General features: G+C 39.2%; 2 protein-coding genes across 4 annotated transcripts in view; one reads left to right on the plus strand and one right to left on the minus strand.

The window, feature by feature from the left end:
• LOC118423924 (succinate--hydroxymethylglutarate CoA-transferase-like) overlaps window positions 1-8,062 on the minus strand; it is a 64,763-nt gene extending 56,701 nt beyond the window's left edge. For 2 of the 3 annotated variants that reach the window (XR_004832139.1, XM_035832238.1), the window contains exons 1-2: window positions 6,163-6,221; window positions 1,989-2,062 (exon numbers count right to left, since the gene is read on the minus strand). Coding sequence is in view for 2 of the 3 variants with exons in the window: in XM_035832238.1 (XP_035688131.1) it covers window positions 1,989-2,037 (49 nt within the window). In the remaining variant the exon portion in view is untranslated. Of the gene's footprint in view, window positions 1-1,988; window positions 2,063-6,162; window positions 6,222-7,981 lie in introns of those variants that run through there. The other variant, XM_035832239.1, reaches the window with a different exon arrangement.
• A 1,002-nt stretch (window positions 8,063-9,064) lies between these two features.
• Window positions 9,065-17,101, plus strand: part of LOC118424317 (kinesin-like protein KIF28P) — a 32,472-nt gene continuing 24,435 nt past the window's right edge. Inside the window, exons 1-5 of the mRNA XM_035832862.1 lie at window positions 9,065-9,170; window positions 14,386-14,586; window positions 15,145-15,277; window positions 15,794-15,879; window positions 16,394-16,511. Coding sequence (XP_035688755.1) covers window positions 9,129-9,170; window positions 14,386-14,586; window positions 15,145-15,277; window positions 15,794-15,879; window positions 16,394-16,511 — 580 coding nt within the window. The 5' untranslated portion in view covers window positions 9,065-9,128. The remainder of the gene's footprint in view (window positions 9,171-14,385; window positions 14,587-15,144; window positions 15,278-15,793; window positions 15,880-16,393; window positions 16,512-17,101) is intronic.

Raw genomic sequence — 17,101 nt, forward strand, 5'->3', positions numbered from 1 at the left:
TGCCCTAGCCCTAGCCCAAGTGCCCTTGCCCTAGCCCTAGCCCAAGTAACCTAGCCCTGGTCTTAGCCCAAGTGCCCTAGCCCTAGCCCAAGTACCCTAGCCCTAGCCCAAGTGCCCTTGCCCTAGCCCTAGCCCAAGTAAACTAGCCCTGGTCTTAGCCCAAGTGCCCTAGCCCTAGCACTTAAGCCCAAGTGCCCTTGCCCTAGCCCAAGTGATTTAGCCCTGGCCTTAGCCCAAGCCCTAGCCCTAGCAGCCATAGCCATAGCCATAAATCTAACCCTAACCAGTTGTCCGTACCATTGGGCCGAGTTGACCAGGGTGTTAGGCCAACTTGACTCAAGGCCAAGTAGGAGATATAAATAGCCAAATCATCTTGATTCCCAGCCAAGCTGGCTAATGCTCTGGTCTGGTACTTCTATGTTATACGACTTGATTTTATGAATCAATATTGGAACATGCTTTTTGACATTTTACATGTACACCATATGACATAATGTGCTTTCTTGGCAGCTTTTAACTTTGTCCATATACTGAGTGCAAATGAACCTCTGTGGACCCTAAGTAAAATTGGAGACTTGACTGTGGGTGCAAAGAGATGTTCTTAAAGAGTTACATATGTACTCAGTATAAAGTTATGGTACTAATGTAACACTTGTCTAGTATACAGCATGATGTATTTCTTATATCTAATGCCTTTGCTGTATTACCTGTTTAAGACTTGAATATAGTTATAGAATTTTAGATCCAAGTTCAGTAAAGTGAGGCGGTAAGACTAATCATTTTTTGCTAACAATGTATTTTATGCTGAACCCAATTTTTTCTGTGCACCTGATTTTTTAGTTTAATTGCACCAAGAGTCCTGATACACCAAGGTATAAAACATGCCAATACAGAGTTTGCTATCCAGTGTACAAAATACTTTTCTGAGCCAGGTTGCACAGTGTGCACAGTGTGCAACCTGGGACAAATACTAGGTTGCACAACTGAATTTCAAGTTGCACCACCTACAATTCACTAATTTCTGAAAAAAAGGTACAATACATACATGTTTGGCTGATATGAAATGGAGCTGCCATGGCTCATTCATTCCTTCCAATTCCATTGACAACAAAATTGAGTTCTGAGGCTCTAAATCTAAGTTGCATCCTGCGCAACCTGAGTTCAGAAGTAAGTTGCACCAAGCAAAAAGTGGTTGCAATGTGCAAGTGGGCAAGTGAGTATTTTATACGCTGCTATCTAGAGTTATCATTGTCTATTAACTCCAAGTAACACTCCTGCACATACACTGTACATGTACAAGTCCATGCCAACATGGATGTTACAATAATTGGGCAGGAAGCAAAGATTGTGCCAACTATTCAGGAACAGGTGGACATTCCTTACAGATGTGTAATATAACATAAGTCTGTCTGCTACATCTGACATACACATAAACAGAGACACACATGCATACTTACATGTATGAGTACTTATACACACACACACACACACACACACAGAAACGAAATAACACACACACACACACACACACACACTCAGACTCACATACAATGTAGATACAGAGTCTCACACATACATACATGTACATACACGCACAAATATACAGGAAATCGCACACAAATACACACACACAAACACATGCTCATGCACTCACACACATGCACTGAGAAACAGACACACATACATGTACTATATATTAATTTTATATTGAACAACAATTGTACACAGTACAATGTATGGCAACAACTATTACACAAAATACAGAATATATGTATGGAGTAAAACTTAACTACTACCTGAGTACCAAAGCACACAAACACATGCAAACATATCTACATTCTATGATGCAAAATCTAAACAACAAATTGAATAAAATAATGTAATGACACTGTCTGTTTGTGTTTTGTCTGTAGTTATAAATGTACAAAAACATAATCTACATTCTTTACTATCATGGAGTATCATTATCTATATATATTGATGATTACCTGGTCTCTCTACCTTGATGACCTCAGCTCCAAGGTCGCCGAGGACCATGGTGGCAAAAGGCCCCGCTAATACCCTGTGAACAGACAATAACAGCGCTATCAGTGTTAAAATTCAATATAACTTTACACTACCTTCACACCACAAATGGGAGAGGCTGTAACTTATCAAATATGATGTCACCGGTTTCACTAACAGTACTTGAAATTCCACATGCAACCTAAAAATTAAGGTGCTGAGAAATAATCTTACGTGCCAATATACTGCCAAACATGTACTGGAATTCTGTATCTTATTTCAAAAATTGTAACAATTAATGTTAATTCAACAACATTAACTTAATCAAAATTACTTCTTTTAGCCTATTAATGGAAATATTCATTACTTGGACTATAGACAGGCTTAAATGTATTGATAAGAAAATTGTAAGAAACACTTAAGCACTCAACTCATCAATATTGATAGTAGATATATGCACCTTGGTTTTGGACAGCAAAATAAATCACAACAGAAGTGTGACCTTTTAAATGTTTGTCAAGTTACAGATTCTGAAGCTAAAAATGTATGCAACATTACAACATCAACAACCTAAATTTGTTACACATAGCCTTCAAGAAAAAGAAGCTGAATTACAGTCTTAAAATAAAAGACTGCAAGAAGAAACAGTAAGATAACCTACCGCTAACAGAAAAGGCAAGTCGGTAGCCTGATTAAATCTCGCTTATAGCAGCCTGCCAAACATCCGCCGGCCCCGCGGGAGGGGCCAGTTACAGCCCTGGACAGCGGAGTTTGTGTTACACAGACTAGCAAGTCGGAAACTAACACTAAGTAACACAACAGCATCTTTCCATCACCTATCCAAGTACATGTACACACACATGTGCTGTCTGGAAACGTTCGAAGGATTTACATCCGAAAGGAAAACCGCTGACACAGCAAATCCTGTCTCGTGGAAAAAAGCCAAATAGAAATACTCTGAGACTAAATAATGCTGGCAACATAGAGATCAAAAGACATATCTTACAGTACAAGCTTGAAAATTTGGCAGACAGCAAACATGTCAAGCCAAATGAAAGTACTTTGACTAACATTGGTAACAGATTGAAAAAGATTAGTACTCAGTAGTAGCTTATACAAGCTTGAAATTTTGGAAGACCAGAAAAACTCTTGACAATCTAGAAGATTAATACAATGTACATGATTTAAGCTTGAGTAAAATCAGCTCTCCAGAGTCCTTCTAAAATTGACCGCCCTGAGTTTGCAGACTATGAAGCGAATCCTGTCTCATGGAATCAAGCCAAATAAAAGTATGACTTTATTTGGCTTGATTCCATGTACATGTACTCTATTGCAGGAAACAAAAAACAGTACCTTACAACAAGCTTGAAACTTTGAAAGACAGGTAAAACAGTTGACAATCTAGACGATTAATAAATAAGCTTGAGGAAAATCAGCTCTCCAGAGTCCTCCTAAAATTGACCACATTGAGGACTTGGGAAGCAAATCCTGTCTCATATAGAAACAAGCCAAAAAAAAAGTACTTCATCTACATGTACTAGTAACGCTGGTAATGAAAAAGATCTTCTTACAAGCTTGAAATGTTGCAAGACCAGTAAAACAGTTGTAATAATCTAGAAGACTGTGGAGAATCAGCTCTAACCATAATATGACGACAATCAGGTTGGGCATGAAGCAAATCCTGTCTCATGGACACAAGCTAAATAAAAGTACTCGGCTAAGGCTGGCAATAGAAAAAAAGTAGTACCTTACAAGCTTGAAACTTTGAAAGACCAGGAAACAGTTGGCAATCTAAAATTTAAAAACTAAGCAAGGCTAAAATAAGCACTGCAAAAATTCTATAAAAAGTACCTTGCAAGCTTGAAACATTGTAGGACCAGAAAACATGTGATGATCTAGAAGACTGATGAACTAATTCTTGAGGAAAATCGGCTTTCTTCCTAGACTGACTGCCTGGACATAAGCTTCTAGACTTGAACATCGTCCAAGACAGTCTGGGCTTTGGTCTCATAAAGGGACAGTCCTGTCTCTATTCCACAGAGTTGCCTGGCAGCCTGATTCCGTGGTGGTCACAACTCCCACTCTGGGTCAGACATAACAAAGATGACACCCTCCTATGATTACTGAACATGCATGGGCACTGTGTCAGAAGTTCTGCAGCAATCAAAAAGATATCAAAAATCTTGTTCAGTTAACTTTGCTTACTAGTATTACTTTACGAATCGATTGTATCATTGTCCCTGTAGCTCAATTGGTAGCAGAACATGTATATCACAGTTGAGCTCATGGTTCCAGTTACATGTAGTTGGTAAATGAGAGATCCTGAATCCCATGTTCAAGAGATGTCCCTCGAATAGGATGTTAGATAAAGGTCCCATAACTGAGGAGAGCGAACCACACCTCGATCAAGCTGATCGATGAACCCACCACACTTATTTCAAAGAGTAAGGGTCTCATTCCGGTGTAAGTGGATCAAATACATGTAAATCTGTCTGAATATGCAGCTTGTACTGTTCAGTACAAACCTGGTATGTTATGCCATGATGAGGCAGTTTATATTATTAATTACCAGGTATGCAAATTTACAAACAAACAGCACAATTATTGAGAAGTGTGGTGACCTCGTATCCAAACTGGAGACAATAGAGGCTCAATCAATTACTTGGATAACCAATGACCTAAGTTCACAACCACCTGTGTAAAGTACGCACTGAACCTCTGAAACCCTCCCCTCCCACATCGCCAGCGATCAGTGTGCCGGGAGCCTGGCAGCACGGCAAGATTTACACAAAGTCTCTGACCTTGTAAAAGACTGCAGGAGATTTACATAGCGAGAGTCGGATCACATCATATTTAACCCATTTCAGGGCTTGAAATACCACCCGTATGTACAGGTTTAGTGCAGGCAAAATTGGAGCTGTGCAGGTATTTCTGATGTCTGCCTGCACCTAACATGCACTGGTCCATGTACTGGGTTTTATACATAAATGCCCTATGATGTAGGTGTATGTGAATTGTTATAAGCTGCATTGACTGTTACCACCTATTAGGTATAAAAGAAAACATAGCAATGGTTCCTCAACAATTCTAGAATGATCCATTAATCCTAAATTCAGAGTGGTGCAGCTAAAATTCGTCTGGTGCAGGTAATTTTCAATCTTACCTGCATCAGTGCAGGTTTGCAGAAAAAATGTGTTTCGAGCCCTGCATTTACTATTCGCGCCATGCAGCAGCCCGGCTATTCAAGGCATTCGGTAAGCCACAGAACAGACTAAACACATTAGGACCTCTGGAAAATTGCTGGGCCCACATGCTCTTCATGTGGTTTGTCTGCATTCATTTCTTGGAATACTTGTGGGCAGGCCAGGAAACCACAAAGCCAAGACAAAGCTGCTGGAGTAACTTCTAGGCTTCACACCTGTTTGGGTTATCACCTTCAAGAATACCCACAAGGATTCCTTCATTCGTTCATTTGTTCATCATTCATTCATTCATTTCTTACTTGGAATAGTTGTGGGCAAGCCAGGAAACCACAAAGCCAAGACAAAGCTGCTGGAGTAACTTCTAGGCTTCACACCTGTTTGGGTTATCACCTTCAAGAATACCCACAAGGATTCCTTCATTTGTACATTTGTTCATCATTCATTCATTCATTTATTACTTGGAATAGTTGTGGGCAGGCCAGGAAACCACAAAGCCAAACTTTAAGGAACTTGAAAGCTCTACACCTGTCTGGTTTATCGACTTCAAGAATACCCACAAGGATTCATTCATTCATTCATTTGTTTGTTGTTCATTCATTCATTCATTCATTCATTCATTCATTCATTCATTCATTCATTCATTCATTCATTCATTCATTCATTCATTCATTCATCCCCTCAATTATTCATTCTTTCCTTCATTCTTTCCTTCATTCCTTCCTTCATTCCTTCCCTCATTTATTCCCTCATTTATTCCTTCCTTCCTTCCTTCCTTCATTCATTCAATATACAAATTGTATACAAAAGACTCTGGGTTTTGAGTCAAACAACCTAAGAGTAATGTTGCAATTGCGCTATGCCAAGACTAAACAAAAGAACTCTATCAGAGTTAGGCACTGCTCCATAGTTGGCAGTAAAAAGCAGCAACATTGAACCTTGGAGGAATAGTCCTTACCTTGTGAGGTCTAACACCCTGATACCAGTCAGAGGTAGATCTGCCGCAACACTGCTGAACAATCCTGCAGAAACAAAGCATGAGAATGTAATAAAACTATTTCATTTCATTCATTTACTCAACCAGGTATTACTCTCAGGGCTAATGCCATTATGCAGTATGTACGATGTACCAGTTACCTGAATGGATTTCAATTCAATGAAAAGCTACATGCACTTTTTGGTGCTTGAATCTCAACAGATGACCTGCTAAAAATCACCAGAGACCACATACAGTAACTGACAGGACATTTGCCGTAGTTTGGCTGAAAATGTATGACTGGAGCTACCAACATGTTGACCGAGCTCACTTCTCGCTTTGTGATAGGGGCTTAATGTGAAAGTTTAATAAGGACTGCAAATCTTCCTAGTACATGTAGAATAATGCAAGTTGGGTGAACGATAACTGTCTAAAGACATACACACTACAGTGATTAGACCACACACTACGCACACTCCTATGGAGTCCTTCAAGCTTCAGTACTAATTATAACTTATCTTTGACCCAATGTGTGGGGTTGGGTTGGCATGCTTATCAGCTGCAATTTGAAAGGAAACTGCTGGGTGGCTAACGCTATCACTGAAATAAATTCAGAAGTCAGAATCCAGATCATCTCTTAACTTCAGAATTCAAAACGTCTCTTGGTCGCTAACACATCCCTATACTGCCGTACTGCAACGTTAACGTTACATGTTTAAATAATTGTAACGTTAGTGGTGGTTTTGTAACAGTGGTGTTCAAGGACTGCTAAACCGAAGACGCCTAACGGCTTAATCCTTTTGGTCGAACGGTTTGCACGTTCGATTTGTGATCCGGCTGCTCGGGTTCGGCGCGGGTTCGAATCCCGGGAGTCGGGTTGTTGTTTCTTTCTGTTCTTACTCGCTCCTCTGAATTTCTACAATGGTTCCCACGCCGGCCCTGTGAGTAACAGGCTAGTATGTGCCACACAGGGATGTCGATCTCGGAGATTCGAGGACGAATCTTGAAAAGAAAAGGGGGAGTAGTGTAACAGTGGTGTTCAAGGACTGCTAAACCGAAGACGCCTAACGGCTTAAGCCTTTTGGCCGAACGGTTTGCACGTTCGATTTGTGATCCGGCTGCTCGGGTTCGGCGCGGGTTCGAATCCCGGGAGTCGGGGTGTTGTTCCTTTCTGTTCTTACTCGCCCCTCTGAATTTCTACAGTTTTAGTACTTTTACCAAGGAGCTTTTATCAACATCATGCAAACATCTTACCATCACCGTACAGTATGTGAGTATAGTATAGTGGTATAAAAAAAACTGCCCCCCTCCCATAAGTGGACCTACTGGCCATGAGCCAAAAATATCGAAGAATATTGATACACGAAGGATGAATTATCTGACTACACGTCCTAACCTTTATCCCCCCCCCCCTTCCCCTTGAACTTTGTGATCACTTCCTGAACTTTCACATTTTGAACGAGCAAAGAAATCACACACCTTATAATTAATATAAGCAACAGATGACGCTCTTCATAAGCAACAGATTATAGAATTTAGTTTCATCTGTAGTTTCTTGATGTAAAGATGTGTTTTGAGTTACTGACAGACCTTTGCAACGCTCGAGAATATGACAGCCACGGCCACGCCAACTTGAAAAGCGCGCCAGACTTGCGGGCATTTAAATTTTCACAACTTCAAAACTGTATAAAAGTTAACACAACAATCTCATGCATATAAAAATTAGATAGAAACGTTTATGAGTTCTTCAGAGTATATCAAGTCGCAGCTATCGGGTAGAAAATGAGCGAAACGGGCGTACTTCTGGTTTGAAGTCTGGGAAGCAGCAGACGATGTGCCATCTTCACAGCAGCAGACGCCATTTTGATGACGACATCACAGCATACGTCATGACTGCAGTTCGCGTAATATCAGATAGGGAGCGCCTACTACTGAAAATGCGCATCTGAGTTGATGAAAAAATATTGTTTTCCTCTGTTCTTTTGATATTTCGAGTTCACATAAGCTTGATACATCGATAGAAGACGGCTCTAAAGTCGATGCACTTAATCATTTCCTGATATTATTTCACCTAAGACGGAGTTATTATGCTATTTATACAATATCTCCATGGCTTGCCTTGTCCAAATTTCTTCAGAATATCAGGGTGGAGTTCTCTCTTTGTGACAAACGTTCTTTTCGACAACAATCGCAACATTCATTTCATGATGCCATTATGTCATTGATAATGCAAGCTGCTATTATTGCCCCTTATATGATTATGAATATATGATTCAAGCTAATTTTTTAGAGCTATTAATCATTGAAGAGAATTCATTAACCATCACGATTATACAAGATGGCAATTAGTGTAGCGATCAATAGAATATGTCAAATATGAAGAAAAAAAAGCCCCCTTGACCGAAGGCAGTGTATTTACTATAAATCACAGGTTCCAATGCGTTTGTAAATGAAAAAAAAAAAAACTTCATTTTGGATAACGTTAACGAATGTCGTGAAAGTTCTTATAGTTAGAATAGAAAGCAATTCTTTTACCACTTCTTTTTTTTTTCTGATATAACGTTAACGTTATATAATCAAGACAAGAATTTGTCCAAACGCAAAGCGTTATCAGTTGTACGGCTCGGACGGGATTTAATATGCACGACATCTCGGCCTATCCCCACATTGTCTGAGCTATTTATTCACCTAGCGACGGGCATATACAAGATTTGGGTCAATGCACTGTCACACACCTGTAACCTCCCCGAAATATTTCAATAAACAATTATAAATAACATAATTACTTACCGTTAATTTAAGAAATATGTATTCAGTCTATTAACAAAGTGTTTTCGCACAAGATTTGCTTTGCAAAAGTGAAAAGAACGTTACGTTAGCGGAAATTATTACTGACAGGTGCTACCAGCTGGCGGGGGTTGGCTGATTCCTGGAACAGCCATTCCAAGATGGCGGAAAACGTGAAAGTTGCAGTTCGGGTTCGGCCTTTTATATCCTTTTTCTTCGCGTTTGGTAACATTTTAGAGTGTAGATTTTGGAATGTATGTAGGATAGGTCTTTGTGTATGTTGTGTCACTGCTTTAAAGTCGTAGGTAAACGTACAGGTGCTTAATTCGCCTTTGTTTACAGTGGTGACCGGTGTTATGAACGCAGAACACCTGTTCGTATTTATATGTGGTAACCTTCAACTCTCGGTAATATTTAATTATAGCTAAGGTGAGGGATTGTTTTTTCTTCGTGAGAAATATAAAGAGACTGTTGGCAAGTAGAATCTATTATTGTCCAAGATGATTGTTTTTATCATAAGGTAATCAGGATGTTTTTTGTCTGAAAATAGTGCCCCTCCCCCTTGTAGATTAATATAAAGACGTAAATACATGTAACGGGAGGGGGCCATACTTCGACAGGGGTCCAAAGTTCGACAGGTTTTAAAAATCATTGTTGCGGAGAAATGCATAGATGCCTGCACATGAGAAGTACACTAGCTGTAGACTAAACCTTCTTGTAAATAACTACAAAGGCGGGGTATGTGTCGAAGTTAGCAAGTCCCACAGATAACGATTGAAAAACTTGCACAAGTTTGACGCCTTCCGTGCAAGTTGACGAGCGAACGTATCGAGACCATGGCCCGGGAAACTCTTGAATTATTCTTCGCAAAATACGACATGTGAAAAAATATCACCACACATAGAAATGATGTTTATTAGCCTTCCGAAAAATAATACCTGTGTTCTGTTCTGCCTTTAACTGGCTTGGATAAACGGAGCTAAAATGATGCCACAATGTTCACCCAGTCGGGGCCCCGCCATTTTACTATCACGCACGCAGGCGGGCGAGCGATGCTCAACACGTTGAACTCAGTCAACCCGTCCGTAGAGCGACAAACATTCAAGAAAAATCGATCTCTACCGACTAAAAAATCCTGTAGCCGTTGCTGCTGCCAAAAGACAGGATGAAAAGGCAATCAAGGGAGCCGAAAAGCGAAACTGCCGTCACAGTCCAACGTAACAATGCGCTGCCGTTTTGCGGCAAGTTGGTCTCACCGTGAGAGGTAAACGTTTTAACACACCGTATTTGAATAAGTCGCGTAATACAAAATATGACCCATATTTGGTACAAAAAAAATATAATGAAGACTTTTAGTGCTATTCTATTTGCATAAATTGTTTAAAAATGCACGGCGATGGTCTGGTTGTTACTATGTCGGAATTTGGACCCCTTTTTTGTGTTGGAACGTTCTGCTAGGACGCAAGCCGAAAACCTGCGGTAAGTTTCGTGCGCTGTCAAAGTACAGTGCGGAACGCTACTGTTAAATGAAATATATATCTGTACAGCTTCAATAACAGTTATATGGATGCATACAAGATCTTAACTTGTTTTTGATGAGTTCACTGTAAAATGTACATTGACAAAAGCCATGCGCATCCACTTAGAACGGGTGTCGAAGTATGGCCCCCTCCCGTTACGCGTATCAAATCGTGTACATTGATTTTAAGATGGCATTTGCTATTTCAACAGACAGAAAGTTAGTACGATATTTATCGTTTCTTGCTTAATTTTTATATCCTTAATCATATTCCACTGCACAAATGTAAAATCAAGTCCATCAAAATGGAGAGTGCTTTTAATTTTTTTGGCTTCATTTCCTTGTCTGATTTTTTTCACTTCCACCTCTTGACTAACTCCATGTTCTCAAAAATCCTTTCAAGAGAGAGGAAAGAATCAACAGTTTGATTTTAGACATTGTTGTAAATGATGAAAAAATTTTTTAACTCCAAATTCAGGTAAAATTAGAGCTGTGCAGTTATCTGCACCTATCCTGCACTGGTACATGTAACGTTACAGCTAGCTGGGTTTTATACATACCCCCGGTATTAAATGTCTTGTATGTGGATTGTCATTAGCTGTTTTGATAAAGTATGAAAGAAAAAAAAATAGCAATTGTTCCTGAACAATTGTAGTATGATCCATACTTTATAACTTCAGAGTGATGCAGGTAAAATTTGTCTGGTGCAGGTATGCAGAAAACTGTATTTTGAGCCCTGGAAGCATTGTTTTGCTAAGTAGGCCTTCAGTGTTAAGTATATTGTATTGTTCTTTGACTTATTAAAATCCCTGACCTAAGTCTAACTGTCTTCTATTGCCACCAATGGTATTGATTTTAGGTATGCAGTTAATCAGTCAAATAGCTCTGACTTTGTACCGGTTGAAACAGCTTGCTTAGTCATTTGTTTGAACAAAGTCCAAAGTCAACAAGACAAATAGGTTCTTGACCACACTAGTAAACATTACTAAGCAAATCAGGAAACATTCAATTCACACTCAAATTGCGACATCTCTAAATGTTTACTGTATGTTTTATGTGTAGTGTGTGTGTTGTTAATGTTTTTACGCCGGTTGGAAGCTATTTGCATCGTACTCAAACTAGCCTTTTAGAGTCAACGAATCATTCTATTGTATGTAAATGCGAGCATGTTCGCACACAAAATCTGATACCGCAGTGGCAGTGAAGTCTAATTTTTGTGGGTTACAATATTTAGGGAACCCTAGCTTGGCTTGTTTCTGCACCATTTTTAACTGCTCAAAATATGAAATAATGATGGAAATGTGGAAATATAGTGCAGTAGATATCAATTTCATACAGATTGCCTTATCCAGATTTTTTGCCGGTGCGTCAGCACCGGCTTTGAGACAGGAGAAGCGGGTGCATGGATCCATGGATGGATGCATGGATCGGTCACTTTAACCAAATAGCCCTTCTATACGTGCTATTGCGTAATCGAGCCGGCATGGCCGAGCGGACTACAGCACGGTACCTATGTAGTGTTTTTTTAATAGAAGAAAGACCAATTCAGTAATTCGATGTTTAAAAACTCTTTTTTCGTGTGATTTTGTTTAAAAGGCTTTTTCCAAAATACGCACCGGCCAGCTTTTTTAGAAGCTTTCTTGTTCCACTTTGAACGCTCTGATATTGCTAAATACTAATAGGTTGAATTTAAGACTGTCTTAACAAACTTTTCCAGTACCATAGCTAGAATGATCTTGAACATGAAACATGTTATAAAACTGGTTCCTGAGAAGGAAACATCTGTTATCAATTAATAATTCACAGATAGCAAAGTTCACAGACATTTTTTGTGTGCGAGGATCATATTACTAAGTGCTGTTGGTTTGAATTTTGGTAATTGAATGCTCTATTCATTTTTCAGCCAACTTCTTCAGAATGGTTAATCAAATTACTGTGTTTGTCCGATTCATTTTTGTGTGAAATGTAGTTTCTCAAATGTCACCTAGCAGATTGTTATGAATTATTTAGTGAGGATATTGTATTGATTTATTGTGTAAGATAGGTCTTGAGATAATATGGGCATCACGAAATGAGATATTATCATTAAGATCCCTTTGAAGATAGAATATTTCATTATGTGTCATGAAAATTATCAACATGATTATGTTTCCCGAAGGTAGAAACATATAGCATCCTTACAGGTATTTGCATATCCACCGGACAAAAGTAAGGAGAAATGGAACTTGCATCATGCAGTCCAAGTTTCCATCTTTTTGATTGGCTGACATTCTGGCTGTCTTGCGGATACGTCAGGGGTAAACCTATCAACGCGCAGGACACAAAATGGAACTCGGCATCGTTTTCATTATTATGGCAGCGAAAACCTCGGGCGTCAGCCCGGCCATGCCTTCAAGCAAACCAAGCAGGCGGTCTAGGAAGAAGTACCCACTATGGAACGAACGAGATCACTAACTTTTCACACAAAAACATTTATCTTCAGAAAATTGGACCTTGCAATCTTGGGAATTATGAACGGACCTGTTGCAATACATTTGTATACCTGTTAAAAGTTACCTACTGTAGTTGTGCGCCAAGTGGCCGAATCGGCAGAGTGCCTGATCTGTACACTTTTGTTGCTGGATCGACCCGGGTTCGAATCTGAGGAGATAGACTTTTTTCAGTTGTCTTTTTTTTCCTTTTGAGACATCATTTAATATAAGAATACTTTTGTCTTGCGACTACAACATCAAAACCCGCATTTCTCACTTTTTTGTTCTGCATTTTTTTGTAAAGAAACAGAGCTTGGTTGTGAACGTACCACACTACTGTAATCAGTGCCACGGTAAGAGGGAGCGGCTAAGAGGGAGGGGGGTGACGGGGGTGGATTCGCGAAATCAAAAAGTTGCTACAATGAAAATTTAGCGGTCAACTACTGATTGTTAAAACCACCGGGAAACATTACGCATTTTCACGAAAATGCTGCCTTTCTAGTTGTATTTATTTACCAATGCCCATTTCTAGAAAGCTATTGAATTTATTGTCAATGAGTTTTGAATTTGGTGCGCATTTTATTTTTCCTTCCTCTTCCAAGAACCTCAAAACAAGTCAAGAAACCATGAAAGTCTTTTCAATACCTTTTTGTGATTTGTCAATGCCTCAGAGGCCAGGAAAATAAACAGGTTTGTGTTGAAGGACTTGTTGTATACTCAACCTATATGTAACAAAGCATCTAAGTACAACAGTACAGAAAATAGCACAGTACTTAAGGGGTTTCTTAAGGTCTTGTTTGACTGAACATTTTCAAGACAGTTTCACTTGTTTCCTCCGCCAATTAACATTAACTTTAAAATTAATATATATTAGAACAATTATCATTAACATATTTAGAATCCTGTCTATGCTATAGTGACAACCTATCTACTGTGCTGTTTTCAATTGAGTGGTCACTATATAACGCTGGTTCACCTTTATCCGGGGATAACCTTTATCCATTGTTTTTAAAAACGGTATTTGGAAATATCAAGTTGACAGACTGTGGTTTCAAATTACAATATCATAAAAATATTGCAATTTGAAACCACCGTTTGTAGAGTTGATACCCCAAAATACAATGTTTTAAAAGCAATGGATATACTAGTACGTTACCCTGTGGATTAAGGTCATGAGCTAGCATTACAGGTTTCCATGTATTTATGCATAGTTTTTTCTTTGATAAATTTCATCTTCTTCAAAGTTGAATGTGGAATAAGGCACCACAGGCACATGTCTTGTATTCTTGATTTTTTGCATTATCGTCATTTACTTATTATCTATTAAAATACGTCCATTTATCTTTTCATTGATGATATTAAAAAAGTGTTAGTACCAGGTAGATTTTCAACAGTTTGAAATTGAAGACCAACCTTAACCATTCACACAATGACCGAGAGAAGGCCCGCAATGCCACGCTCATCATCAACATGGTGGGGAACACCACCACGATTAAAGACCCCGCCAACTTGTCGGAGGAGGGGCGCAAGTTCACCTTCGACTTCTCCTATTGGTCACATGACGGGTACAGAGAAAGGGATGATGGGTACCTAGAAAAGGCCAGTGCGGGGTCCAACTATGCAGATCAGGTAAGCGACGCTATTTTTTTTAGGATATTTTTTTACTCTATATGATACAGTATAGCAACAGTGCTAAGTTACCAGTGTCATCTTCTTTTGCAACAGATTGCTGTACAAATAGTTGTTTTTCCAACAGTTTTATCATCATGGTAAATGTTACAGTCTCATTTTGTGCTACTGTACATGCTTATATTTTTGGAGGGACTTGATTTTACTGGAGGCGGTGGAAGGTATTTTAAATCTGCAGTTGAAATAATTGTATTGTACAGTAGCAAAACAATGAAAATGCATATTTTTGTAATGTCATGAAAATGCGGTGGCTAGGGTACCATGACAAGAGTCTTCAATGCTGAGAACATATCAAGATTTATGTTCTTTTTACAGATAGTTTACTGCAAATTATTTCAAATCAATAGTTGCAACAAATTGTTATAAAAATGAATTTCTGTTCATTGTTATCATAAACTTATAATCCATGAGCTTGGTTTTGCCAATGGTAAAATTGAAATCTTACCAATACGTCATAAAGTAACAAGATTTCCTTATTTGCCCATCTTGTCTCTTTAGTCAATGGTTTTTGAAGATCTTGGCAGAGGGGTGCTGGACAATGCCTGGAAGGGCTACAACTGTTCCCTGTTTGCCTATGGACAGACTGGTTCAGGAAAGTCCTACTCTATGGTGGGATATGGCAACAACAAAGGTGTGTGTTCTCTTTCAAACAAAACAAGTATGACAGCTCTTAATACAGAAGTTGAAATAGAATTGCTTTGTAGCATGTTTGATCCAATCTCTGTTTATAGACAAAAGGTTGAATTAATTCCCATGTTCTCAGCTATTTCTTACATTCGGTAACCTTGAAAATTACATCTGTTTGGCTTTCTCCATTTTCCAAGAGTTCAAGGTATTTTAGTGCAATCTGCAGAATAAAACATTCTGTCATAATGATTCACTAGTGCATTTTACTTGTCAGGTATGATATAATTATACAGTGTACGATTGCAATACATAGTTACCAACATCTTTAACAGCTTTTTACTCTACCAGCAAAGAAGTGGATTCTTATAAGCCAATGATAGTGAAAACTGAACTGGATCTTGGTTCCATTCCTTTTTCTGTAGATGTCTAATATGTAATTCAATAGTTTTCTGTTTCTAAACTCAATATGTCGATTTCTCCTGTGTATTAATTGTATCTATGTGGTTCTTTGTTTCTTAAGGTATTGTACCTATTACCTGTGAGCAGCTCTTTGTTGGCATTGATGAGAAGAAACAGAACCCAGATGCAAAGGATGTCGAGTTTCAGGTCCGCAAAAATTTAGAATTTTCTATTTTGTTGATAGTGTAGTGTTATGATTGATTTGTTATTGCTCTTGATATCTTTCATAAGTATCTGCACCTTCAAGCTATTATCTTGGAGCAGCTGTTACTGTTAAAGTGTTTACTTTTATAAAATAATAAATAAATAAATGGGGATTTGATAGGAGAAAATGGAGTGTTCCCAGAGTTTTTGGTTGCACTGTGCCTATGGGCAAATACTTTGATATGTATTCAATGTTAAAAAATTGAGTCTTTTTTTAATGTGTGCTTTCAAATTGTAAGTATTCATACATCCAAGATAGGTGCCTCCATTACATCATTATATTGTGCAATGTATAACAACTTCATGAAGGGCTTAGACAAAAAGGAAAATACATACATGTATATTAAATCTTTATGTCGGTTTTGGATTCATGGTGACCGTTTACAGTATATAATAGAATGCTCAATTGATTTTTGTTATGTTGTACTTAATGGTACATACATGTAACTATCCACAGGTGTCAGTCAGTATGCTGGAGATCTATAATGAACAGGTGAGGGATCTTCTCAACCCAAAAACTGCCAGCATCAAGGGAGGACTCAAGGTTCGCCAGCATCCCAGCAAGGGGTTCTATGGTAGGTGTTTTTGTGTTTACTATTTAGTAGGAGCACCTGTCTTGTTGCTGTGACATTTGCCCTGTCCCTGGTGCTGAATGACACACCAACAAGACTGGTGCCCCTGTCCCTGGTTCTGAATGACACACCAACATGACTGGTGCCCCTGTCCCTGGTGCTGAATGACACACCAACAAGACTGGTGCCCCTGTCCCTGGTACTGAATGACACACTAACATGACTGGTGCCCCTGTCCCTGGTACTGAATGACTCACCAACATGACTGGTGCCCCTGTCCCTGGTGCTGAATGACACACCAACAAGACTGGTGCCCTGTCCTTGGTGCTGAATGACACACCAACAAGACTGGTGCCCCTGTCCCTGGTGCTGAATCCCCCCCTCACATTAGGCGAAAATCGAAGGGATGACGAGTCTGCAAGCTCTAAATTACGAGGAGGCATGACCCTGACGGGAAGTGGGGGAACTCTGCCATTTCTTCGTTGGCAGCAGACTCCTTGTAATTTAGAGCTCGCAGACTCGTCGTCCGATTGATTTTCGCCTAATGTGAGGGGGGTAGAATGACACACCAACAAGACTGGTGCCCATGTACC

Source organism: Branchiostoma floridae, chromosome 10, assembly GCF_000003815.2.
Source record: "Branchiostoma floridae strain S238N-H82 chromosome 10, Bfl_VNyyK, whole genome shotgun sequence".
NCBI lineage: Eukaryota > Metazoa > Chordata > Leptocardii > Amphioxiformes > Branchiostomatidae > Branchiostoma > Branchiostoma floridae.